The 27,672-nt window shown below is 38.3% G+C and overlaps 2 protein-coding genes across 2 annotated transcripts; both read right to left on the bottom strand.

Annotated features, from left to right (window-relative positions):
• Window positions 1–11,156: 11,156 nt before the first annotated feature.
• Window positions 11,157–14,753, bottom strand: arl4ab (ADP-ribosylation factor-like 4ab). Its single transcript, XM_079589922.1, has 2 exons — window positions 14,410–14,753; window positions 11,157–13,738 (listed from the first exon to the last, which is right to left on the bottom strand). The coding sequence occupies exon 2, from the start codon at window positions 13,607–13,609 to the stop codon at window positions 13,004–13,006; it is 606 nt and encodes a 201-aa protein (XP_079446048.1). The 5' UTR covers window positions 13,610–13,738; window positions 14,410–14,753; the 3' UTR covers window positions 11,157–13,003.
• Window positions 14,754–17,167: 2,414 nt separating this feature from the next.
• Window positions 17,168–26,031, bottom strand: scin (scinderin). Its single transcript, XM_079589921.1, has 16 exons — window positions 25,779–26,031; window positions 23,987–24,141; window positions 23,326–23,487; window positions 22,137–22,286; window positions 21,866–21,958; window positions 21,634–21,766; window positions 21,461–21,549; window positions 20,871–21,086; window positions 19,720–19,856; window positions 19,542–19,632; window positions 19,223–19,393; window positions 18,667–18,844; window positions 18,426–18,547; window positions 18,166–18,243; window positions 17,959–18,019; window positions 17,168–17,773 (listed from the first exon to the last, which is right to left on the bottom strand). The coding sequence occupies exons 1-16, from the start codon at window positions 25,969–25,971 to the stop codon at window positions 17,601–17,603; spliced, it is 2,202 nt and encodes a 733-aa protein (XP_079446047.1). The 5' UTR covers window positions 25,972–26,031; the 3' UTR covers window positions 17,168–17,600.
• Window positions 26,032–27,672: the final 1,641 nt, after the last annotated feature.

Here is a 27,672-nt window from a genome sequence, read left to right as displayed (position 1 = left end):
CACATACTCTAACCAATTCCAGAAATCTGTTATTGTTTTTAAAACATGTAGCTATCACTTTAGCATGACTAGCAAAGTCATAAAATGAGCACTTTGATTTTACAAGATTCTTAAAGGGACAGTTCACCCAAAAATGTAAATTCTGAAAATTCCAAACCTGACTTCCAAAGTTTAGTTTTTCTGCAGAACTCAAAAGAATCATTTTTTGGACCAAACAACATTGGACCCCTTTGACTTCCAATGTATGGACAAAAAAACAAACACCTTGAGTGAACTGTCTCTTTAAACAAGAAGAGATTTTCTGACATGTATTTTGTATTTATGTGATGTTTAGGAGTGGATGTGTCTGAAATGGACTATTCCACATTAATAGACTGGCATGATTTATATAAAATGCAATATGGATTGGACATCGACATCTCCTGTCCATGGGTCGTGCTGTCTGAGGCTGAGACTGAGCTTCTGAGTAAAAGCATGAAATTACAACCCTTAACCTAAAAGGTGAAAATAACTGACAGATCCCTCCCTCCAATTATTTTTTTTCAGTGTCTTTTATGCTTTTACTGGGACCACAGATGTTTGATTACACAACCACAAGTGTGTGTGGTCATCTCACACTTGTGGAAAGAGACTGTGGAAGTTCAATCGAGCACTTATCACAGCCAGAAGGAGAAGATCAGTAAGAAGGGGAGCAAAGCTCAGTCTTTCAGAAGTTATGGTTAATGCTACACAGATTTTTTTTGTATGCCTGTTTCAAAGAAGCTCGTCTGATCGGTCATGCTCTCCTTTTCTTCTCTCTGTTGTTTTTTTTATTGTACTTCAATCTGCCCTGCAGACTCATTTATACCAGTAAAATCACTATTTGAAAAGGTGCCTAGCCTCTTTGCTAATGCAAGAGCAACGGGCTCACACTGAGCAGCCACTCTGCTGGTCATCCGTCACAAATTAAACTATTGACCGTCAGCTTTGGCACCACACAAAGCCCTCCTGGCAACATCCTCCCCCTGCGGTGTGCTTTGAACGAGGGGAAGCAAACCTTTGTCCTGCTATTGTTCCCCCTCACTCGGGCTAATTTACTTCATATCAACAAGACTTTTAGAGGATGTAAAAAATTAAGCGAGTGACAAAGAGGTGTGCAAAATGAGGGATGTTAGGAAAAACTGTGACCCTGTTTAGACCTATAGTTTTAATGGGCGTTTTAACCTAAAATGGTCATTTACTCATTTCATGTCATTTTACAAACATATGTACCATTCAAAAGTTTTTCAAGAAATTTTTACTTTTATTCAATGCTGTTCTTCTGAACTTTCTATTCATCAAATAATCCTGAAACAACGGTTTCCACGAAAATATTAATATTTTCAACATCGATAATAATAAGAAAAGTTTATTGAGCACCAAAGGAGCATATTAGAATCATTTTAAACAAAATAAACAAATGTAGCCTTAATTATTATAAGAGACTTCTTTCAAAAACATAAGAATTGCATCAACCCCAAACTTTTGAACGGAAGTTGTATGTTGTTATTTGTTCCGTGATGCGATCAGATTACTCAACATAGATTTTAACATTAGCTGTGAACAAGGCCTGAGGGAGCATGGAAAAGCACTGGACATTAATAAAGAGATGGATGTGCGCAATTGACGGAGAGGAAAAGGTAAGAGGATGGAATATGAGCGAGCAGGAGAGATAACTGTTAGCACACTGGAAAAAGAGCAAAGGATAATGGGATGAACAACCAAAGTCTAATTAGTGCAATGGCATTAAAATCAGGGGAAATTTACCCCGGCATTTTCCCATATGGTGACGTAGAGGCAGAACTTACACATCTCAAAATAGCTCAGTTGTGAGCTGGCTTTGTTAGCATATTCAAACAGTGTGCCAAAGTCTAACACACTTTGCATAAGCTGTTAGCCATTCAACTCGTGGTTGCATGCATGCTATTTTTAGATTTCAAACGCCCTGTGAATATTTTAACACATCGGATCAGGGAGGGAGAAGATACTCCTTACATATTATGTGATTGCATGAAAATATGAGATTCATTAATAAATAGCCTAAAAACAGCCTGTGAATTTCTTTGCGTATGGCTCCATCAATGTTTTATCAATCTTCCCAGAGGGCACATGGTTTATGTAATCGGGTTTGTGATGTACTGTATGTAATGTTAACCACAGACTTGTCACTGTGCCCGAAGCTTCACACTGCCAGCCTCATCCCAAACATCATTGTGGGCGATGACTATCCCCGGGGCTTAAATGCATTACTGGTGTATCCGTTCCAAATGATCAGGGACAAAATGAACTTTGTGCTATATAACAGCACAGGTGGATATAGCTGGAGCAAAATCAAGCTTTCATACAGAGCTCAGTACTGTGAGGACTTGATGCTCAAATGTGTGATTGCGTTATTGTTTCTGCCAATGTCAGAGGAGCTCTTCCAGAAGGTGGGAGTTTTCCAGAGCAGCTATTGACTCTTTAAAAAGTTGTCGATACACCTCCAAAATACGTAATCTGCAGTTGGATAACTTTGTTTAGTCTGAAGCTTTGTTTACATAAATCTGAAATGTTGAGGAGATTTCCCCCTTCACATATGTAAAGTGCTTTGAGTGCTGAGAAAAGTATATTATATACATCACTTATTTAGCATGTTACTGCATGCTGATTAAGTGCAAAAAGTCCATTAAAGGAAACTAAAATAAAAAAGGTGTTAATAATAAGTGCACTGTTTCATCCTGTATTAAATGTGTGTTGTAATGTAAAATCTATGCAGCTGCATGTTGATGTCTTTTTTTTATATTGGATATTTTTTTATTATTATGTAATTATTTTGATATATACATTCAAAAGTTTTGAAGTGCATTAAATTGACAGTATAACAACATTTATAATGCTATAAGATCTCTATTTCAGATAAATGGTGTTCTTTTGAGCTTCCTGAAAAATACATATCACGATTTTCCCCCCAAAAAAGCAGCTCAACTGTTTTAAACATTAATAATAAGAAGAAATTTTTATTGAGCACTAATTAGCATATCAGAACGATATCTGAAGGATCATGTGATACTGAAAACTTGTGTACTATTTTTACTGTATTTTTTTAAACATCAATCAAAAAAAATATCAAATGAATGCAGCTTTGGTGAGCAAAAGAGGCTTCTTTGAAAAACGATTTATTTATTTAGAGAAAAATCAGGCATCATTTATTGATTCCACATTTTCCGATTTAAAATGTGTTTTGAAATGTAATTGCTGTTATGAATGTAATTTCATAATGTGTTATGAATGTAATTTCATAACACCCAGTTAAGACCTGTACTTGCATGACTACAAATAACTGCCAGGTTAATGGCCACAGAGTCACATGACTTGCCTTAATTGGACTCTGCTACTTTTTACACTACTAATGCGATGTTGTCGCATGCATTTTTGATTTCATTCAATTGTGGTTTGAGTCATTTGTTCATAAAACGTTTTGGACCCCATTTACACTTGTATTTAATGCTGAAACTGGATCACCCAGAACAGCCGTAAATGGAGTATTTTACTGCGTAAACGTGTTTCTGCAGTCTCACAATGTCTCATTTCCTTGTGGCATCTAATGACCCGGAGCTCAGATACTCTCACCTGCTGAGAGGATAATCTTGTTGGTTCCCTCAAATAAACATCCGCCGTACGCCGCTGTCCCACTCAGACACATCTCTTCACTCGTCCCTGTTCCTGACAGCTGCCATTCACTCAGCGCTCTGTCTACCTCAGATCCAAGTGCGAAGCGGAGCTGAGCTGCCGGCTTTCAGAGGTTTGTTTACAGTGGCTTTAAAGCGGCCTGACACTCACAGGTTCCAGCGTTATCTCCACACTGTGTGTTCTCACAGAGGTCTGCTGAAGCGCTGTGCCAACAGTTGCATAACCCAAAGGCATTTTCTGAGCAAATGCAGTAGTAAAGCCTGTGTTTCCTCTGGCTGTATGAGCATAACTGCTGTGCACTGGAACTGAAACGCTAAATAATTTCCAGGTGGGATTGTTTTCAGGCAGATCAGGGGGATTGAGGTGTTTTGGAAAAGGTTTGGCACGCGAAAGGGATGGATGAAGAAGGAGAGCACAGACATTAAAAGGCTCTTAGACGGAGTGGCTTCACGGTGGAGGTGCGGAGGTGTTTATTTAAATGTCTAAATGTTTAATAGAGAGGATGACATGGCACATGGCAGAGGTTCACTGTACAGGGGGAGATGGAAGGGCGTAAATAAAGGTTATGTAAGTTTTAAAAGGCAGGAGAGGTACATTTGCAGGAAAGACTAGGTCAAATATGTCACGACTGGGATGGCCCAACCCGATCTCACAGGAAAACTTAACTATTTTACGAGATGGAGATTTTGTGCAATGTTGTTGTATGATAACATGATTTTTAGAAGAAAAAAGTAAGCATGAAGGTCCACCCTTAAAGGAACACTCCACTTTTTTTGGAAATAGGCTCATTTTCCAACTCCCCTAGAGTTAAACATTTGAGTTTTACCGTTTTCGAATCCATTCAGCCGATCTCCGGGTCTGGCCGTAGCACTTTTAGCATAGCTTAGCATAGATCATTGAATCTGATTAGACCATTAGCATCTCTCTAAAAAAAAAATGACCAAAGAGTTTTGATTTTGTTCCTATTTAAAACTTGACTCTTCTGTAGTTACATCGTGTACTAAGACCGACAGAAAATGAAAAGTTGCGATTTTCTAGGCCAATATGACTAACTACTCTCATTCCTGATAACATAACAAAATGTCACCATGGTAACATTATGTAATTGACTGACATAGTTGAGGTTTTGTCGTAATACCAAAAATAACTTCTGATAATCAGTAAGATTGTAATATTTAATATATAATCCTTTCGTCATGAAGTTACATTGTATATTTTCCAGGTATTATTCAGAAAAAGTAGACAAATTTGAAACCTGAAAAAAACGTGGGTGTCATTTTTGTGGTTGGACCAGTAAACTTTCTTTGAGTTCTGCATATGCTCCATTGGTCTTTTATTGTTATTTGGATAATCAACTATATCATATAATAATAGGAACATATAGGAATTTAACATTGTTACAGCTGAGTGCTGCAAAATTGCATTTGCAAAGGTTTGATTGATGAACTACTCTACACTAAATTCTTCCACCCATTTTCTTCGCCTTTCTGTTTGACTTAAAGTCTTATCTGAACTGCCCTTGTACAGCCCTCTCAAGACCATGACAGGAAGCCCTGGACATCCACACCCTCTGTGTTAACAAAGGCTCTCTATAGACAAAACACAACAGTTGAGTTCCTGTGTCCACTGCAACTGCCCTGTCATCCTCTCCCACCCTCCAGCCAGAGGGACCATCCAAAGGCCAGAATTATACTTTAAACAAACACCACAAATTATATCTATACTTGTTATAATCATGTTTTACACTAGATGCTTCCGCCTGGAGCCAACTTTATAACTTTACTTCCATATTTTGTAATATTTTATTCTCATATACAGATTTTGGCGAAGACATAATGATAAACAATATGAAAAGACTGAACAGTGTTGTTCTAATTTTAGTGTTTATGGATCTATTTGGATATTATTTGAATGTTTTACTTATAATGTTTAAATTCGTATCAGAGGTTACAGAGTAAACACATGCAAAAAACAAGGACAGATATGGCAATGAATTGCACCACAATGGGGGGGGGGGGGGACTATTAATGTGACTATAGTTTTATTTCTGCCTACATTCATTATTATGTGGTTCAGAATCAGATAACCACACTTTACTATATACACTATAGATCAGATCACGCTCATCATCACCAGTCTCCAGATAAATGAATGATGGCATTTGTCAAGAATCACAGTTCGTTTTGAAGGACAGTAAAAGAACACCTTCAAACTGAATACTTACACAATTCTACTGAGGTTTTGTTTTAAGTGCAGCCCGGCTTTGAACTGTCAGACATACTGAGGGATACTCGCTTACACACGTATTCTTCATTTCTCTCCTTCTCTGTTCTTTTTCTCTCTCTCTGTCTCTCCCTCGCCGCCTCTCGTGTGCTTACAGATATGTATGCTGAATTTTAAATCATGCCGCTATTACTTCCCAAATGTTTTTTATTTAATACTTTCATTTTTTTTAAGTATATAATAATTCTAATTATTTAGCAATGTTAAGCCCTTTTGCTAAATGTTCTTGAATCTGAAGAGGAGGGGTGCATGAGGGGCAAAATGAAGGGAGTAAGAACATGATGCAATTCTTGGCCTATTATATAAGAATTGATTAAATCAACATAAAACAGTTGTTTGATATTAGCTCAAATCTTGGTTTAAATTGTTTAAATCATAAACATAAACATCCTTTAAACACCCTCACCGGAAGGTGATCACTAGGCCATGAAATTGTCCCACCAGTTGCATAAGCCAAACTGAGCGTCATTCAAACCATTTTTCACAAAAGAGAGGTGTTCTCACTAAAAGTTTATGATAGTTTCTGATGGTTTTGATTCTAAAAGACTGTCCTCTCCTTGTCTAATTCTAATATTTCAACCCCATCATTTGGATTTTGCAGTTTGTGAAAGCACCAGCTCTACATTTTCCAAGTGATTACCTCCCATTTTGCTCAGTGCAATTAAACTCAATGCATAATTACTTCTGAACATCAATAAAATTAAATTATCCAGTAACAAGTTCACTAAAGGAACTGTGTCGTCATAGCTTGGCGTGTGCGTTGAGAGGAGGGCGGGAGACGTTGTGCTTCTCAGGAAAGGCAGGGAGTGGTGGAGCACTTATCTCGCTCTGCTTTCCCCTCTCACCCAGGCCTATCGCCGTTCACACCACACTCACCCCTGCGTTTAGACATTCACACCTCGCCCCTGCTGTCAGACATCGCAGATAAATGGACTGACTTCAAACATATGTTAATCAGAATTTAAGCACTGACAAATGAGACACACACTTTTATGGCCAGCCATTAAAGGGCCTAAACATTAACTCTGCCAGGGATCTCTGGTCCATCTAAAAGCAGGATCACAAATGAAAGTGTTGATTATAGTGCTGTTTGAAGGACCTCTTTGATTCTGGTATTACCATCCATTTCAGTTTATGTCCAAGACATTTTGTGATCTAATTACTCAACCCACATTAGGAGGCAGTAAATGCTAATTCGTAGGACCACCTATCAATCAACCACTGCATTAAAAAGAGTTTGAAACTGTGCTGGTTGGCTATGGCTTAAACATAATAAATTCAATTTCATCTGATCAAGAAACTTAAAAAATATATATATATATATATATATATATATATATATATATATATATACATGTACAAGACATCACATGATCTATTTACATGCATACGTGTATATTTTTATAGTTCAGTTACAGCTCAAAACGTTTAGGAGCAACAGTTAACCTTTTTTTAGTCAATATGTCATGACACACTGATCAAGTAAGTTAAATATACTGTATATTCAAAAGTTTGAGGCTGGAATAATATTTGAAAGTTTTGTAAGTATTTTGTACTCAAGGCACCTGCATTTATTTGATAAAAAATACAGCTAAACGGTAATATTGGGAAATATTATTAGCATTTTCTTTTGTTTTATAATATTATTTTGTTTTCTATTTCATTTTCTTTTAAATGTTTATTCATTTGATGACAAAGCTGGATTGTCAGTGTCACATAATCCTTGAGAAATCATTCTCATATGCTGTTAAGGAAATTTTCTGATTATTACCGATGTTGAAAACATTTGTGCTGCTTAATATTTTGTGGGAACCTGGACACTTTTTTCAAGATTCTTTGATGAATAGAAAGTTCAAAAGAACAGCATTAATTTGAAATAGAAATGTTTTGTAACATTATGTCTTTACTGTCATTTTTGCCTGAAAATGTTTACGTTTTGAAATGTTTTACTTCATGGGAATAGTACGAAACTTGGTAAAGGTTTGAGCACTTCCTACTGTATGTGAACAAACACAAAAGGAAATCATGAACATGATCCGAAAAGGTTCACACTTGTATTGTTTTCTGTCAAAAATGACTGCATTTGAAATGAATGGGAGACCAATTTAATTTAGTGGAAACGTTTGGTACTGCGCCCAAATAAAAGCTCATTTTATGAAATATCAGCCTAAAATTTGGAGCACAACTTGTTTAGAATCATGGATTTGAATTTCTCACAGTTTTGGAGTAAGACATGTTTCGAAAAATATATATATAAATAGTATTTTTGTAAATAATAAATGTAAACTTCTATAACTTTTTTTTAGTTTCACTTTAGCAATAATGTGCCAAGTGTTTTCTTTAAAAAGAGACCAAACTTAAACTGTCATAAATCTTGAATGCTTTAGAGCACAGATTTAAGTTGGAAATGTCATTTTCAGGTCGTTGGTCTAAAAATGAAGCGTAGCGTCAGTTCTGGCAGGTCACGTTAGTCAAGCACTCATCCGCTGACTCTCAGCTGATCCACGTCTACCTATAGAAATATGACGCCTATCACTGTATACATATATAAGCTCCTTCAGTATTATCAGCAGCTATCACGTTTCTCAGGAGCGAATTACCCTCCTCCATCCCCAGCTCCTCCACTCATGCAGTCAGGATTTGGCATTCCCCTTGAATCAGAATAAATTCTTGAATTATGTTGTACTTTAAAATCTTGAATTAATGATATCTGCAATACATTCATGTTGGTTCTGTTCTGTTTACCCTAAGGGGGGTTATTGTTTTTGTTTTTTTTGACCACCGCACAAGCATCACAGAAGGTTAATTGCTGAATAAAAGTACAAAAAAATATATATATTACAGACCCCAAACTTTTGAACGGTATATATAGTCACAACATGGGAAATTTTGCCATAATTTTTGCCCTGAAATCACAAATTTGCATTTGAGATGTTTGTCAACAAGTTTAAATGGTGTCAAATCTGTCTCGCTTTCAATCTTACAGTTATGTCAAACAAAGGCATCATGCCCATTCAAACCGAGGAGGTAACTCTTCATGTATCATCACCAATCATATATGTACAGGAAATGTATGAGATTTCTCATTAGAAACACTAGCTCCACTGCAAGTCATTGGAACACCAAATTACAGCAAACATCTGCTGTACATAAAAAGGTTAGTGTTCCAGATTGATTCTACATTCCCAAATGGCCTTAATGAGTACCTTTGATGACCGTGAGCTACAGTTTTACAAGTCTAAGTGGCTCTTTTATGATAAGAAACAGTGCAGGACCCTCGGTGTAGGGAGTGTACGATGCCATGTCCTGAGTCAGCGTGTTCTGGGGTGGAGCAAACAGGAAGCCTGTTCTGATTTCTGATCTCTTTTACCAACACTGGGCCTTCAGTCCCACGTCACTTACATCACAAGATCAGAAGGAAAGGGGCCTGAACTGGGTCACAGCGGCGTACAGGAAGGGTCAGGAGCGATAGGAAAGTATGGGAACTGCTAACCTCAGTATGATTCTGATAAACCGGGCTTTTTTCCTTGAACAGCCATGAGAACGGCATACAAGCTTAACCTCTGCCCCGCTTAAATGATGTTTTAGTGGAATAGACCAAGGGGCTCTGGGCATAATGCCATACCCCCTAAGAACCAGCATTAGTAGCTGTACTTTCATGCAAAGACAAAAGACACGACACACCGGTTCATTAAAATTCCTCGGCTCATCTGCATGACTTGTGAAGCAGAGGTTGTCAGGTATAATGCTCAAGCGCTGTTCTCAAACAAATCAAAGCAGACAGTCAGACAGCCAGATCACACCTCTCTCCAAAGCCCCGTGACCAACCAGGCTGTATTACTGAGACTTGATGTTGTTGCCCTCCAAAATATAACACAGCCCTGCAAAATAAAGGGGCCTATTATTGGTAACACTTTATTTCGATAGTCCACTTTAGACAGTCTACTAACTATAAGTAACTTTGCAACATGTCAACTAGCAGTCATTATAGTATTAGTAGACTGTCTGCTTAATATCTGCTGACACTTTATTTTGTTGGTCCCCCAATAGACATTCTACTGACTAAGTAACTTGGCAACTAAGTCAACTTATTCTACTAACCTGAACACTAACACCTAACCATAACCTACCAGTCCACTGACTGTATACTAATACTCTAATGACAGTTAGTTGACATGTAGTTGAAAAGTGACTTATATTTAGTAGAATGTCTAAAGTGGACTATCGAAATAAAGTGTAACCCTATTATTACCTTAATGATGCTGAGTTTATAAAAACTTCCCATCCCATTTTTTTTAAATAAGCCTTTTTCATAAAATCTGTAATATGTTGTCACTGTCTGGATGCCAAGTTAAACAGATGAAAGAAAGATGTTTCAGAAAACATCTGTCATGTTTGCATTTTCTTCAGCCAATGGCCATAATTCTATCCATTAATGTCATGTGAAAATCAGCTGAGAATTGAACAAATAGTTCTAATCTGGCTCAGAGGAAGACAGGAATCATACCTTTATAGCAGTTTTTCTGGTGATTAAGGGTTAATACAAGACTTCCTCACTTTACAAATGGTTGCCTAAAGTCAAAATGCAATGAAATTCACATCATATTTTGTGTGATGTGCTAGAGCAAACTTTTAGGCACTTTTTTTGAGCACCCTAAAATTAGTAAGCATTCAGCAAATATGATGCAGGACAGTATAATAAATAAAAACATATAATATGTTTTAAGATGCTAAATTGAGTTCTTTTTACCGTCTCCTTATACGAGCACCAAACCAGAAGGTTTTCCACTGAGCATGATGCTGTGGCTTCTGTGGAGGATTCACGTTTGCATTTTTCATGATTTGAGACCCAATTAGAAGCCAATCCCACCTCTATTATCTCTGAAGCCAGTATCACGGGATCTGCGTCTGTCATCCAGCTGCCATGAGAATGCTGAACAGACCAGCGTCCAGCGAAGGATTCCTGTTTGAACTGGTCAGCTGGTGTACAGGCCCCTCTCCCTGCGTTAAAGCCTCATTGTTCCCAGGGAAAGTGTTCTTGTGCTAGAACCGGCTGTGCCAGATCCTTTCCAAACATAACATGCGACTCTGTGGGGCTCCGGGCAAAATCAACTGTGTTGAACAACTCTGAGCGGTTACATATCGCAGTCTGTAAACGAACAAATTCCATCTGTGAAGTCTTTTTTGATTCATGTTTAATTAAGCGTGAACTCTCAGTTGGTTTGGCTTGTTATACAAGAACCATTTCACAATAAAGAATAATATTTCCTAAAATCTAGTTTTTCGAAATGTGTTCTTTAGTTTGTATCCATAGTAGTCTAAAATATCATGTGGTTTATGAATCAATTAAAAATAACATTATCGTTATCCCTTGAATTTTTTTTTACAAAAAAAGTTTTGAAAAAAACAAGTAATTTTTTTTTGTAAATTTTTTTTATTCTTTTTTTTAATTATGATATCAGAACAGTTGTATCAACCTGACATTTTTGGATAGAAATTAAATCCTTTGTATGAATTACAGAATTTGTAAATTCATTACAAATTTAAATTGTGATTTTTAAATTAAATATTAAATTCCAAAGAAAAAAATAAGCATTGCGTCATAAAACATAAATGACCCATGACTCAATGACTACATTTTTAAAAATTACAAATTTCAGACTCAGTATGAAGATGCAATATTGCACTCATGAAGCACCGAACATTAATATATTTGTTCGACAACAGACTTGAGTACAAAGTTCATCCTGTCTGGTCGCATGCCTAGAACGGGACACACAAAGTTCATGTCATGTCACCTATTTTGCATGTCCCAGTGAGGAACAACCTTTAGTGACTCATATGTAAATTGCGTCAAACGATTATCAGACGAAAAATGTCATCAGAAAGTTGTCAGGTCATAAACTTTGATAATTTGCATGAGTTCATCATGCAACAAGTAATAATGAGAACTCAAAACATGATCATGTTCAGTGTAGTTGTGGATTTATTCAAAGTGTACAAAATCCTGACATAAATATGAACATCCCCAACACACAAGCACTGAGTGACAAACTTACACATTTCAATGTGGAACAGTGGATAGTTAAAAAAACAAAAGAAAAAAAACGCTTCATTCGAAGCAATACATTACTTCTTTTTTTGTAGCATGATAAACTCTTTACAAAAAAATCAGATGCTGCAAGTTCATAGATTAGAAAAGGGAATTTCTAAAGTGCATTTAAACATCTCTTGTCAGGGAATCGCACAATGTGGGTACACGCTAGAAATGACAAAAGTAGTCCTCAAGCTTGGGTGAAGCTCTACTGCACCAACATGTTGTGTCAGTCAACAGAACTACTTAAGAAGGATAGTACACCTTTAACCTCTACAAATCTTGACAATTACCACATTCGCCTGTTGAACTACATGACGAAATACCCTTTTCTGTGATTCCGACCTTTAAACATTTGTGCATTCCCAAACAAGCGATCCATAAAGCTTATTCCGGTTCCCCTGACCACCGAGACAACAAACACTCAGAGAAAATGACGGGTGGCCATTCTGGATAAAAACCAATGGGGGAAACACATCAACCTGAATGTATACATTGGATTTTTCATTCTGTCCATGGCAGCTTTGGTAATCAATCCTTCCATTTCGAGATTACATGAATGCTAGGATACGTGTAACAGACGCAAAGACCAACTCTTCGGCGATCAGTCTTTGTCATTCACAAGTTCATGTCCAATGTTGTCCTTCATGAGACCTCGATGTACCACAAACCCCATGACATTGCGTAACACTGTGTTGATGTAAAAGTTCCATGTGATCGTCCCACCGCTGCTACAATCCAACAATAGTGGTAAATCAATATTGTCCTCTTGTTGCGTCTCTGAACTATATTTATCCAGAACCATCTGACTGATAAAACTCAGCCCACTGAAACAATAATTCCAGGAGCGCAGGGCCGCAAAGGCCCACGGCACGTCACCAGCGGAGCCATCACAGAGGCCTACCACCACATCCGGCTCACATTCCCATCACCGAACAGTCATCTTTTCCTCTTCTGCTGCCTCATCATCTTTCTCCGCTTGATGATCATGGAGTGGAGACGTTCCAGGCCTTCTTGTAGACCTTCCCCGATGATGGCACATGCCGGCTGGAGGTGCCAGGGTGTGTGAGAGCCGAGCTCGTTCAGCGCCAACATCTGCTCGACCTCACATAGAGGCAACGCACTGCGCAGGTCCTGCTTGTTCGCCACCACCAACACGGGCACCCCCTGGTTCTCCTGTAGCCGCGTGATCTTATGCAGCTCCGTTTTGGCCTCCTCCATGCGTTCGGCATCTACCGAGTCCACTACGAACACCAGGCCGTCGGCACACCGCGTATAGGAGCGCCAAAGCGGCCGGAGCTTTTCCTGACCTCCTACGTCCCAGAAATGAAAGGTCGCAGTCCGGCCTTTCCCGCCGAGAGGCAGCTTGATCTTCTCCGTGTTGAAGCCCTTGGTAGGAACGGTGTTCACGAACTCATTAAAGCGTAGCCGGTACAATACCGTGGTTTTACCGGCACAGTCCAAGCCGAGAATAACAATGTGCAGGGCCTGAAAGGACGGCAGGCAGGGAAAGATGGCATGAGGCTCTGATAATCCATTCCCCATCTTGTTCTGCCACTCTGATGAGGATGAAAGCGAACGCGGAGACTCAGGGGACCAGGTGTCGCTGCTGCTACCGCTTCACCAAATATTCACAAGGCTTCTCTCGTTCCCCTGAGAAGCTGCTGCTATAACCTGAAACCAAATGAAAAAGGAGATGATGCAATGAGGCCAGCAGTGAAGCACCATGACACACAGTTTTACAGCTCTCCTATACTTGGCTGTTCATTTTAAGTAAGCATGCTTTGCTCTCTTTGTCATTCTAAAAGGCAGACAGATTCAAACTAGCTGGATGTCATTCAGTGGCTTTTTTGATGTTGAATGAGGGATGAAACAGCAGGAAGCCCATTTGCACATGTAGCGCCACAGGGGCACCAGAATTACGCATCGGTAAAAATCCTCGTGCGCAAAAGGCTCCTGTTCATCTATTCATGTCATTTTATTGTTCAACAGTAGTTGCCAGTTGCAAATAGAGAAAAACGCACAGGCTCGCCTATGTATCCGTGGAAAACACGAGTCTGTCGCAGATCTCTATGGCCATCTGTAGAAGCGCTTTAGGAGGGGCACATCTCCATACATAAAGACATGAATCTTGTTCATTATTGTCTTCCAACAAGTGATTCAACATAAGAACCATTATTATTTTGTGCACTAAAAATGTTTAACGCGACCTTGAAGGCTAGAACTTCGTTACCCAAATATTAACTAACTCTAAATTATATTATTGCACAGACAAATGTTATTTTTCTATCATTTAAGCTTTGTAAGCACCCGCGTATGTGAATCAAATCTCGTTCGGTACCCACCTTATTTAATACGATCTTTGGGTTACGCGTTATCTCAGTAGATGACAGTGTTTGCGATTATTTCCAAAATATTGTTGCCATTCAGATCAGCTGAACCGACAAGTGTATCCACTCCCTGCAACAGCGCCTGTTTCACTGACTCCACAGCGAGAGGCATTCCACTTCATTCTAGCAGGGCTGGCTCCGCCCACTGTGTGGAACAACGCGCTGATTGGTTCAATTCAGTGAGCGCGTGTTATTTTCCTTGGAGTTTGATTGGTGAAGAGTCAAGCCTGTCGTCTTTTTGCACACACCTCCTCACCACCTGTTCACGTCGCTCATGGCGTTTAAAGTTTGAGAGACGCGCTTACAGGTGAGCGTTACCCAGGTTATGAATGAGAAGTTAAATGGTTTAGCGGGAAACCAAAAAAAGGTTGAGTGTCCATTTTTGGTTTCAATGTATTATTTGTAATATCCACTTCATCCAGAATTGTGTCCCCTGTGTTCTAATACATTTCGTTATGTGTGTAGAGACCCATGTTTCATTGAGGAGACACTACTTAAAGAGATAGTTCACCCAAAAATTTACATTTTATCATCACTTACTCTGACTTAAGTTCTTCCAAACCTGTATGAGTTTATTTCTTCTGTTGAACACAAAATATATTTGAAAGAATGTTGGAAATCCAAAAAAATATTATGGAAGTCTATGGCTACGTTTTTCTTTAAAATATTTTCGTTTGTCAACAGAAGAAAGAACATAGCCTACAGGTTTGGAACAACATGAGGAGGGGTAAATTATAACAGAATTTTCATTTTTGGGTGAACTATCTCATCCGAATCACTAATAAATCACGACTATTCCGTCCGTTTGGTAACTTTTGAGCAATTTATTTAAAATAATCGACTCAAGTTATTCACAGTTCGATTCTAACAAATTAATAAACACAAAAGAAAATATGGAGACATGGTTGGTGATAATTTGCAGGGGGGAAATGTAGGATCTCCTCTTAACATAACTATTTGTGAAAAAATAGTCCCAGTTAAAGAGTCTTGCTTGAACTTAAAAAAAAAAAAGTGAAGAAAAGGCAGGCTATACGTCAACAACATGAAAACGAATTAAATGACTCAAGAGAATAAACATAAAGTGAGCCACTCCTGTCAAAGAAAGGAGGCATATCAAAGGGTCAGAACAATTAGTGGTGCTATATCAATACACAATTACCCCGTGATGGACGTGCTGTCACTCACGCACACCACACATTCACACACCGGAGATCTAACTACTGAATACCCTAGACTGGCTTGATTGCTCGTCCTCGTAATCGTTCGTCTAAGCTCCTTAATAAACTAGTTAATTCAGCAGGCTACTTCAGGTTAATTAGTCTATCACTTAAAAGGCGACATGACAACCACATTCGCATGTTTAGTAAAATATGCCTATTCAACAAATGTACGAAATGAGTTAGCCTACAAAATAGCCTATGAACACTTTTAGGGGTTGATTTCTTACAATCAACCAGTTTAAGGTAACAATTTAGCTTATTTGAAAATCTAAAATAATTTTTTAGTCATATAAATCAGTTTTATAGTTCGAGCAGCACTCAATGTGTAATTTACATTTAGGCTGTTATGATTTTGTGCGTAATTCTTTTTTTGTCTCACTTGTGCGCCATCTTGTGGTATTGGGAGGAAACACCACATGGGCTGTTATTGTTCACCATGCTTTCCATTACTTATGGAAACATAAGCAAGCACATATACAGTATTCTGCTCATTGGATATCCTATGAAACCAACTGCATGCCATACAGGTTTTACAACTGCGCTTTATTACATTAGTCCTTTAGTCATAACAAAAAATAGTCAAAATAACATAGAAACATCTTTTTTTTTCTTTTTTTTATTTAGAAATTGTGGGGGGAATGGAGTGATAAATCAAATATAAAAATGTAAAAAATACTTTTTTTAATTACATTTTTTTACTTTCATTATTCATGTAAATGTAACAATATTACAATAGGCTACTAAAAACCCACCAGTCACAAATGTGACTGCATGTTTACTTCATGAAATACTTCTGTGCAAGTATTTTGATCATGATTTATATGCAGTCGTTTGTGTGCTGTGCAGGTTTGGCTATGCTTGTGAGGTCCAGAATATTTTCACTATTTAACATGTTATATGAAACATGTGAGCACCAACTATAAGCCAGACAGACCACTAGTTAAAATGCTCAGAAATGTTCCAGAAAATGTTAGTCTTTAAATCTAATATGTGCACAGGTGAGGGCCAGTTTTAGGGATATGGATTGGATTAGAACATAGAAAGTTTGATTACCCTGATATAAAAACAGTGTAAACTATATATGAGATGTTCTCTCTAACATAGTGAAACAATATGATCGCTCCCTTCTTTGATGACTCTTATCAGGAGTGTATCGTGCATTTGACCAAACCATTTGGCTGCACATGCACAATGACTCACCATTACAAACCCCCACACATATTTCACCATTGTTCCAATGCTTATTAAGTAAATATTTCCTGGTTAAAAAATAATGTTACAGCTTTGTATCTCAAATACTTATAATTTGTATCCACCAAATAAAGTAAATATTTACAATAAAGATAGTTCATTGGGTGTGATGATCACCTTTTTAAAAATATAAAAATACATATTCCTTAAACTGTAATAGGTGTATTTATATGTATGACGCATCATAGTACGATGATGTTCCTGGAAGTACTTTGGAGTACCAGAGAAATAATGGTGTTTTCATGGTATTATCTTCTTATCCCATCACTTGGCCATAGTACTTCCACAGTATTTTTGCACATATCGGTGGTCAGATTTACCAACAACAGGTCTAGAATGTTTATCTTCAATTATTACTTGTTGTAATATAGCCTCTTGTTTCTAATGGGCTCTTGTGTGCTGCATTGACTAAGAAAATAACTTTTTTCAAAAATGTATTGATTCTTTAATTGTACAATTCAAATCATGCTTACAGAAATCCAGAGCAGAAATATAAATCTGTGCAAACAATTCTAATAGAAACAACTTTATGATTTGAAGAGTATTGAGTAACTGCATGTTGGACATATGGCATATTATTTTAATAACAGTCCAATATAATTCACTAATCATGCTTCAGTAAACAACGATCTGCTTTATCTTTCCAGTGAAGTCTATCGAGTTGACCTGCTGTCCTCAGTTAACCTGCAGTGAATTCACTGCTCTTGCCATGATGTCACTGTCCCATCGCGAGGCGTCCCATCCAAGGAACCAGCCGGTGAATGTGGGGGGCTCATGCCCCTGCTTTACCACCACCACAGATGTCCCCTTGTCCCGTCCGGATGGGTCTGTCTCAATGTAAGTCTTTGCTGCAGTGCAAAGGTACAAATACTTACTTTACATGATTTTTTTTAATTTTATGTTTAAACTGTATCATGTGATCCATGTGATCTGTTCAGGTAAGCATGCTGTTAAACCTGTTGAAGGCTTAAAGGGGTTTCAGCTTTCAAATTATGTAGAAAAATGTTTTAAGGAATATGTGCCTGCATCTCACCAGATTTTAGAGACTCAGTCCTCTCCACTTCATTGGCATCCTTTCCAATCCACACAAAGACCTGAGAGATTCAATTAGGGATCAGAGACATGTATCACACACTAACCAAACTCAGGAGATATCTTAAAGATTGTCAGAGACAACTGGTCTTTTTTGAATCTTAGAGATAATCTTGAAGGATGTATTTAAGAGATATAACTCTCTAACCTGATCCCAGACATCCAGTAACATGACATCATCCTCTGCCAGGTCATCTTGGTTAAACTCACCAGGTACTTCTTCAATCTATAGTTGTAAAAATGCATATTTGCCCATATGTAGTGGTATCTGAGTGGTTATCATAGAAAGGCAAGGCATGTTTTAAATTTTCTGCATTGTCTTCCATGCAAAATTATTATTGAAAGCAATAGCCAAAAGTGAAAATGAACTGGACTTTGGTTTACTCTTATCAGGTCTATAATACTCACGATGAACCTTCCACTTTTGTTGGAGCAGGCGAACATACGGGGAGGACGGGCTATAGTTTTATTCTCCAACATCTCAGATTTCTGATACTCTGTCTTCCCACCCAGAGCCTTCCAGAAGTCCTCTTTAAATGGAAAATGAGCAATGATTATATAAAAAATGTAGAACTTCCTTCCTCCTGTCACAATGTGTGATTAAAAAGTATGAAGAGTGTGAATTGAATCTGTTATACATTGGCCATACCAGGCTCATTTCCTTCAGTAACTGGCTGGGTTTTGCACTTCAGCTTCTCACTCATGTAGTTTGCCCCTCGTTCCTCTTCCTCGCTCGCTCCCTTCCCCTTCCACACGTACCCATCCCCCTGTGGTAACTTCAGCAGGTAGGCATCATTGGTGTTCAAACTTGATGCTTTAGCATCTACCTGTTAGACCACAGACAAACACATTCAAATGACATACCTAAATTAAAAACAGGTCACGCTAACCAAAAAGATGGTTAACTGTTTTGGAACATCAAGCAGAGATATATATTTCTCCACCATCTTGGCCTAGAAAATCTGCCAGTCCTAAGCAGAATGAGCTAGATAGTCTAGCATGTTAACCTCAGCTCCACCACATGGTGGTCTACTGACCACCAACCAGCTTGGACAATCTATTGACTATAAATGATCAGGTTAGACTTGTAAACCATGCATGCACAAGATACTTGGTTTAGGTGTATCTTCCTTTTCCTGATAATTTCATGTGACCAAACTCCTCATGTTTCTGGACATTGTACTTAACCAGAGACCAGGACTCACCTCACAAATTCGTGTAATGGTGCCCAGGTTCCTGCGCACTTGAAAGAGACGGGTTGGAGGTGCGGGTGCCTGTCCCCCCTTCCTAGAAGTCCCTTTCTTATACACAATCAGAGGCTTTTCTTTGAAGATACTCAGCAAATGAGGTGGTTCCTTTCCTTGAGTCACTCGCACCTGGATGGATGTGGAATGGAACCAAGGTAAGATAATAACACCGGGTTAGTCATGTTTTGCCCCTGCTGTACATCTTTGCAGCCCAAGTCCATAATCCAGCCCTATTTACAGTCAATAAATGAGTAGATAAAATTCAAACCCCCCTCACCTGAACAGCATTTCCTCCCAGCGAACGATCCAGTTCAACAGTGAGAAAGGCTGAAGCTGTCAGTTCATCTATTGTGCTGCTGGAACCTTGCCTGAGGGTGAACGCATAGAGAGATAAGCCTTATTTGATTCTTTTTGTGCATGATTTGACTCCCCCCTCCGGAAACTACAGAGCTTACCAAGTGTAAATGATTTCTCCCTTGGTGTAAGTATATAAAATGATATAGCAGTCCCCTCCATAGAACTGGCCATATGTTTCTGGGTTTACAGGAACCTTGGTATCACCTTCTTTATTTCCACACTCCACTCTCCAAATCTGTGAAACAACACCAGATTAAGAATATCCATCAAGTAAATTCACAGTTTAGAATGGCTGGATTTCATCCAGTGATTTTCTTTGATAATATGAGAACAATCTGTAATTGTTGTGCAATGAAGTCTTCTTAAGATGTGCTCAAATTAGTGAAATTTTGCGTACAAAAAGGTACCATATTTCTATTGTCTGTATGTATTAATGTATAACGCACAGCTCAAACAGAAGTCATTTTTAAATCAAGCATTTCTCTGCTTTCGCCCTCAAGGATTTAGTCTGTGAAAATTCGATGAAACGCCATAAGTGTGACCACACCTTTTGAGTGCAATAGTTGTTCAGAACCATATCAGAGTTTTAGCTTTTCGTTTAATTTTGAGTGTCAATTTCACTGGTAAGTTTCACTGGTCCAATCAGCGTACAGGGGGAGTGGCTGAGAACGATGACGTTGATGTCGTGCGTTAGTTTGAGTTGTAGTTCAGTAATGGCAGCGGAGAAAGATGCAAGCGATCACTGATCACTACAACGCATTTGCGGTAGATCCGAACCGAGCGCAGCGGCGTATTGTTAATGATTAGACCCAGCTTCGACAGTTGACTGAATACATTATCACTGTCCTTAGTGTCAAATAGACATTTAGAATTTGTAATTGTTCCGTGAATTCTTAAATTCGAAGAACAAAACCTGCAGCTCTCGTTGACAGACATCTTATTCTAAACACAATCCTCTGATCATTCGGATACGTATTCACGGCCGGTTCCGGCACATGACATTCGTCACAACCAATCGTTAGCGATTGGTTATGGCAGATCCTGAGTGGCTCTGGGGAGATCCAATAGTTTTAAACTTCAACAGAGTACCCGCCTACAAGGAAGTTAACGCTTGTCAATGGAGAGAGGCCAGACTCTCTGTACAAATGAAATGTACGAGTGTCTGGTAGAACCAGGCTACTTATCCTCAACCAACACAAGCACAACTTCACCGTAAAAAATCTCTGATCTTTTGTATGCAAATAGTAACCTGGGTTTTTCCAGTGCCGTCGTCGACCATGTTGTACTGAGCAGCCATTTGCTGAGACTCATGCAGCTTTGAGGCATCAAACTTGGCTTGTTGAATCTTGGCGATCCGCTCCGTGACGAAGACTCTGCCTAGACCCTCAGCCTGGTCCTTCTCTTTCCAGCTTTTGAAGAACTGCTTAAAGATGGGTGTCTCTCCACCCTCTGGAAGGACCTGGATCTGTGTACAAGGACAAAATGACCGAATGACCCAAAGAATACTATACTTGTTCCCTGTCAATAAAAATAAAAAGTGCAAAGATTGTACTTTGTAAAAGAATGCAAAGATAGGCATACAGCTTGTTCCTTGGAGTAGTACCCTTAAAGGGGCAACTTTGTACATTATCTACCCCTAAAATGTTAATTTTAGTACCTGAGAGTAGTAAGATGTACTACTATAAACATTTGAGGGCTAAATAAGGTACAAAGATGCTGCCCTACAAAGATGCTGCCCTAGTGGTAAGCTGTTTTTCCCCTAAAAGGTACCATACTGACAGTGTTGCTACATCTGTGAGTGATTCACTCATTCAAGTGAATATATGTGAATAGCTAAACCTGTGTGTTTTCAGGATATCCCATCTGCTTAATGAAGCCTTCGGCTGTTTTCATGGCTTCCTTCCTCTCACTTGGATTTGCGTTGCGGCCTAAATCATCAAAAATGAAGTCAGTCACCTTGGTAAGAATGTCACACACAACTCCTTTGTTTAATGGCTTCAGTTTACAGATACCTTTCCACACAAAGATCATTTTGCTTTTTCCATGGTCCAGAATGAAGCATTCCTCAGACAACAGGTCACTTTGGGAAAACGGATTCTCCTCTGACACAAGCGACACTTGCATTTTTCCTGTTGCATCTGATACCTGTAAAGCGCAATGGTATTTAAGTATTATCATGTGACAGTTCATGTCTATTGAATTTGCATATAGATGAATTAAACAGAAGTATATAGACTTGTTTACCATGTAAAGTTTGGCCATTTTCCTGTTTGACATGTCAGCAACTGCATCCTCATTATCATCACCTTCAGGGATTTCAATCTTCGCACCGAGAACCTGTGATGTGCAAAGCCAAGGTGAATATGTCACACTTTCCAGCTAAACCAGATATCGTACTGCCTATAGCAAACATGTTAGTGAAAAATAAGCAAGTTCTACCGGATGCCAGTAGCTACCTGTTGTATGCAAATTCTGGCAAAGTTAAGACGTTTGATTTGACACTTTTATTTGATACCTTCATCATCTCTGCAGGCTCTTGTCCTTCCTCTACAACCACCAGCTGTGCCCGTCCGTTCCTCTCGTTGTCTCGGATGCCAGTAGCCACCTGTGCAGCTTTGAGGCGCTCAAACTTGTTGCACTTAGACCCACACCATTGGAAGATTACCTAGTTTGAGAAATCGGTTCAGTTGTTGGTGATCTTGTTATTACACGTACTGACAAATCGCTAGCAGACTTCAAGACATTGACCTCAAAAAAATAGATTTCTTTCTTGGTAATTTTGTCAGTGACACATGAGCTTTCTTAAGAAATAATTTTAGCGAGTTGCCTCTTGAAAATACTACCATTTAGTTGTTGTTAATACTGTCATTTTGGAATGGTATCAGTCAGGATTTGTCTGTGCTGTTTATTTGACTGGTCTTTAGAGATGTGAGAGAGAGCAGCAAGTTCAAATCATTCAGTCAAGTGGTATTATCAGATTTAATCTTCCTGTAAAGCATCCCATGCCACGCATGGTCAGTAAGAGCCTGTTAGATGCTTAATGGATGCATCTGTGTTTGGCGTGAGACATGGTTCATCCTCTTGTGCTCTCATAACATTTGCTCTACACAGTATGTTGACAGTCAAAGTAATTTGACTGCAATCCAATTATAAAAACCCACCCATAAGTGCATACAGAGAGGATATTAAATACACATTGCACAAGTGAACCAGCCAGTGCTGTCTATAAAAAAGGATGTGTAATGCATCCCGTTTCTATTCTATCTTGGTTATCCTAACCTAACTTATTTGCTAACTCTGCATTGAAAGGTTTGTAGATTATTACTTAAAAATATCATTTTGGTAACTCATTTAGCAACTTATAGTTCCCCTGCTTTTCAAATGACAGATTTACTCACTTCATCATTTACTCTATTATGATTTCAGAAGATTTGGAATATAGTGCATTAGTCTCATGGGATACTTTAATGGATTTTATTCTCTTTTTGTAATTTACCAACTGCAGTATTCATTTTTGCTGTATACTGAAAAGCACCGTGTGGACATTTTTGCTAAATAATTCCATGGATGTTCCAAGGAAAAGGTCTATTCATACATTTGGAGTGATATGAGGGTGAATGGATGATGACAGACTTCATTTTTAGGTGAACTAAACATTTGTCTAATGCATCCATTCGTATGTTTGTTGATGCAGCAGGTCTTACCGCTCCCAGATCAGCTATGAAGCAGTCACCGTTGTTGAAGCTGGCCCAGGCGAGAGGCACTTCTGTGGCCCGGACAGTGCGCCTGCCCTTGATGTGGAAGAGTCGGCGGGCAGTAAGATCATTGGTGACCACATGTTGAAATCCTGATGCCACACCTCCGGTCTGAGGAGGTAAGAAAAAAAAAAAATTCCCAAATCTTTCCTCTGCTCTTTCTTCTTGTTTTTCTATTTTTAAACACTTTCCGCTTTTAAACCCATTAATTATTTTCAGTCTGAGGCCAAATGCAACACTGAGGAGTTGAATGTCCCCAAACATGTGCTATGACACAACATTCCCTCAGACCATCATGGAAGTTTGGGCTTGTGAAAAACAGAAGGTCCTAAGTAGGAAGGTATTTGAGTAGTTGATTTTACCTCGCCCAAATTGTAAACAAAACGACTAATCCTAGATTTGCACTGCAAAGTCTAAGAAACATTTTCTCAATTGGCAAATAAACACTGCAGCAACTGTCAGTCTTTCCGTCAGTTTATACAGCAGCTTTCTGTTTAACGTAAGTAAAGTAAAATAAAGAATAGTACTCTGTTGGGAGTCAATAGAGCACAAAAACTAAAAGAAAAGTGTTGTGAGAGCAGGAATAGAAGGAACATAAACGGTCTCAAACCTTATATGTGATCCCGCCTTTATAGTAGCTGGTAAAGTTGTTGGACTCAAAACCCTGGAGTTCACGGTACTGGACCGGTTTACCTCCCAGGTAGTCATCCAGCTGAATGGTAAAGATGGCCGCTGCTGTACTTTCATCTTGGGAGCATTCTTTACCTAGAGAGAGACAAAGAATAGAGAGACTTCATCGACACCTACTTCTGTGGCCTATTAATTCAGGTTAATAAAGAAGTGATTGTTTTTTATTTTATTATTTTACACTTGCTGCTCCTCATAGGCATGATCATTGCATTTCTAAACTAGAAAGAGCTGTTTGTTTTCACACTTAATGACAACTGATACCTAAAGTGTTATTCTTTCACCCAGCATCAGTTTTGGCACTTTAAAGCCTGCTGTACAAGCTGTTGCTTGTGACCACAGATGTGCTGTGGGAGCTAAAAGGCCTTTCTATGTGATGCTGCCCGCTTTCTGGCAGGCTTTTTTAGGGTAAATGACTTGGCAACAAAGATATGATAGCAAGAAACATCATTAAGGAATCCATTTACATTGGAAGGTTAATGACTCATAATGGAGTGTGTGTGTGTGTATGGGGGGGGGTTACGGACACATATACACTCAAGGCCAAAACATCACAGCGATATTGACGTTTCTACGACATCTAATGGGGTAAAGAAAGTGCTTTCACTTAGCAGAGGAAGGAAACCATATTAAGAGCACATGGTTTCTGGTAACTAAATGGCTTCTATTGCATTATTTCATTTTCTACATGATCTTCCTGTGTTTTTTGATCTTTTGGAACTTGACCAAAAAAGGTTTTTTTTTTTTTTTAAATAGCAGTGACACTTTTTAAAGCAACCAGAGCATGAAAAATTATGCCTGAGGCTTCTCCGTAACACATATTATGAATTAAATATCAAGTTTTTGGGAAGTCGCATAAGATGGCATTTTGACCATGTCATAAAAAAGTACCATTTTAAAACATTTTTAGAGATTTATTCACCTTCACCAATGACACATTGACGTAAGGGACTGCATGGGTGACATAATTTCCCCCCTGCATGTTTCAACATGTTGCCTGGATCATATGATTTTAAATATTAATAAGAAGTTAAGCTTTTCTTTTTAAAAAAATATAAAAATTAATATTTAAGGATTAAAAATGTAAAATTCTAAAATTGAATGAGACTATCTATATGATATCAGAACAGTTGTATCACCCTAACACTTTTGACTTCAAAATTAATAAATTTAAAAAATATATATGCTCTTCATAGAGTAGGTGCATAGATGAAAGTCCAGTATTAAAACCAGGAGACACAGTAACCACTTCTGAGAATGAACTTTACAACCTTTGCATTACTAACGCGTCATTTTATTGGGGCCATATACTTTGCTCATATCTGATGGAGTATTTACAGCGTGCAAATTTCAGTATCATGTCAGCTAATTTGCCGTAATTTTTCCTCAACCTTTTAAGTAGTGACTGAGATTTTGCAGTTTCTTTCTCTTTTTTTTTCTCCCTGATAATCATCATTCATACAAATCTGGACAAAAGTTTGTGAATATAATTTTGACCTGATACACGCTTAAATATTTAAGTTACTAGATTAGTAAAGGTGCTGAGATTAGTCACATGCACTTGACTAAAGAATATGTTCTATACAGTATATATTATAAAATATATCAAAAAGAGTATTTAAAACAATATAAAACTAAATAATATTTTTGTTATGTTAAGAGTTGGTACAAAAGATTTAAGCACTGCTCTAAAGTAGAGAACAACTGCTGCTTACCCAGCCAGAAATGCAGATCATAGAAACACGAGTTCTTCTGTTTGACAGTGTGGAGCACCAGGTAGGCATCGCCTATATAGAAGCTTCCATGCAAGTTCTGAGGCACAGGGACCAGTTCCATCTTTTCAATTCTCCATATCTGGAGACCGGCGCGGTTTCCAGCCTCCTCGAACTCTTTGTGGTAAAGCCCCATGCCTGAGAGAGGTGTGTGCAGATGAGGTGAGAGGCAGACAGTGTACTTCTGTGGCCTGACAGCTCTGAATTAATAACAGCAGTGTGCAGATGTCTCCACTGACACATCAAAGTGGGCGTGTTCAGAGAGAGAGAGAGAGAGAGAGAGAGAGAGAGAGAGAGAGAGAGAGAGAGAGAGAGAGAGAGAGAGAGAGAGAGAGAGAGAGAGAGAGAGAGAGAGAGAGAGAGAGAGAGAGAGAGAGAGAGGTGCAGTATCAGTAAGAAATCGAGTAATACATGTTATTACATTTTCTGTTTTTTTTCCTGTTTTTCTCATGTTATCAACCCACATCAGTCATCTTCAAATGAATGTAATAAAATTAACAAAGTGCTGTCTAAATTGATGTAGAAAGAAGCAAAAGATAGTTGAAACTACATTTATTTATTTACATTTACATCACAGCACATTTATTTCTCCATTTCTGCCTTAAGTGTCTACCATTTTCCATAGCAAATATCGCAAAGGACTTCCAAGACAATGGACATCCTCCAAAGGTTTCATATAGGCAGACCAAGATCAAGAGATGCATTGGGAGACTAAAACCTAAATACAGTATATCCAGAGTTTTTGAGGTGCACTGTTGCACTACAAGGATCACACACATGTTGCAAATTGCAATTCATACACTATCATATGTGACCCTGGACCACAAAACCTGGTCTTATGGGCCAATTTTATAAAATGTAGATATACGTCATCTGAAAGCTAAATAAATAAGCTTTCCATTAATGTATGGTTTGTTAGGATAAGACAATATTTGACCGAGATACAAATCTGGAATCTTAGGGTGCAAAAAAATCGAAATATTGAGAAAATCGCCTTTAAAGTTGTCCATTTCTGTTGGCGCTTTTGCTGCATCCACTCAAAAAAGTATTTTTTTAATGTATATTTAAGGTAGGAAATTTACAAAATATCTTCATGGAACATGACATTTACTTATTAATATCCTAATGATTTTTGGCATTAAAAAAAATGCGATAATTTTAACCCATATTGCCACAAATATACCCGTGCGACTTGTGACTGTTTTGTGATCCAGGGTCACACAGGTTTGAGACATAAGGTTTGTTTTTGTATTTTTTTGTGTATATGCATGCACATTTTAAGAACATTTCTGCACATTACAATTCGTACACTATCATATTACCTTGTTTTTGTAAATATGCATGCACATTTTAAAGCTACACTGTGTAGGAATTACTCCGGTGAAATTTTATATGACTACCAACTGAATATTACTTTCTAGCCCCTCCCATTCCGAGGGCGTTTTAATTCCTACGGTGGCCGTATTATTTAAAATCTGCCGGCAGTTGCGAGTAATCTTCCCCTCGCATTCGTCACGGTGCCACTGAGTGTAAAAACGCGAAAGGCGAAGCTTGAATTTCCAGGTATGTCCCTCTTTGGCTAATGTATTTTCAAGATGGAGGCGGAACATGGCTTCCGCCATTCGAGTAGCTCACCCTGGAGATTTATCATGAATTAAGTTGAAATTGAAAATCTGTAGTTCAACAGGATGGGTGGGTTTTAAGTTAAATTATGTTAGGTAGAAAATGTATCAAAACCACTGGCAATATATGATATGAAAGATCTCACTCTAAATGAGAAACAAAAAGTTACTGCTTTCAAATAGTATCCTGAGAAATTAACCTTTGATTTCCAGCT

This window comes from Phoxinus phoxinus (genome assembly GCF_949152265.1).
Source record: "Phoxinus phoxinus genome assembly, chromosome: 19".
Taxonomy (NCBI): Eukaryota; Metazoa; Chordata; class Actinopteri; order Cypriniformes; family Leuciscidae; genus Phoxinus; species Phoxinus phoxinus.
Note: the sequence above shows the minus strand (reverse complement) of the source record. Positions and strands in the feature narration are given on the sequence as shown.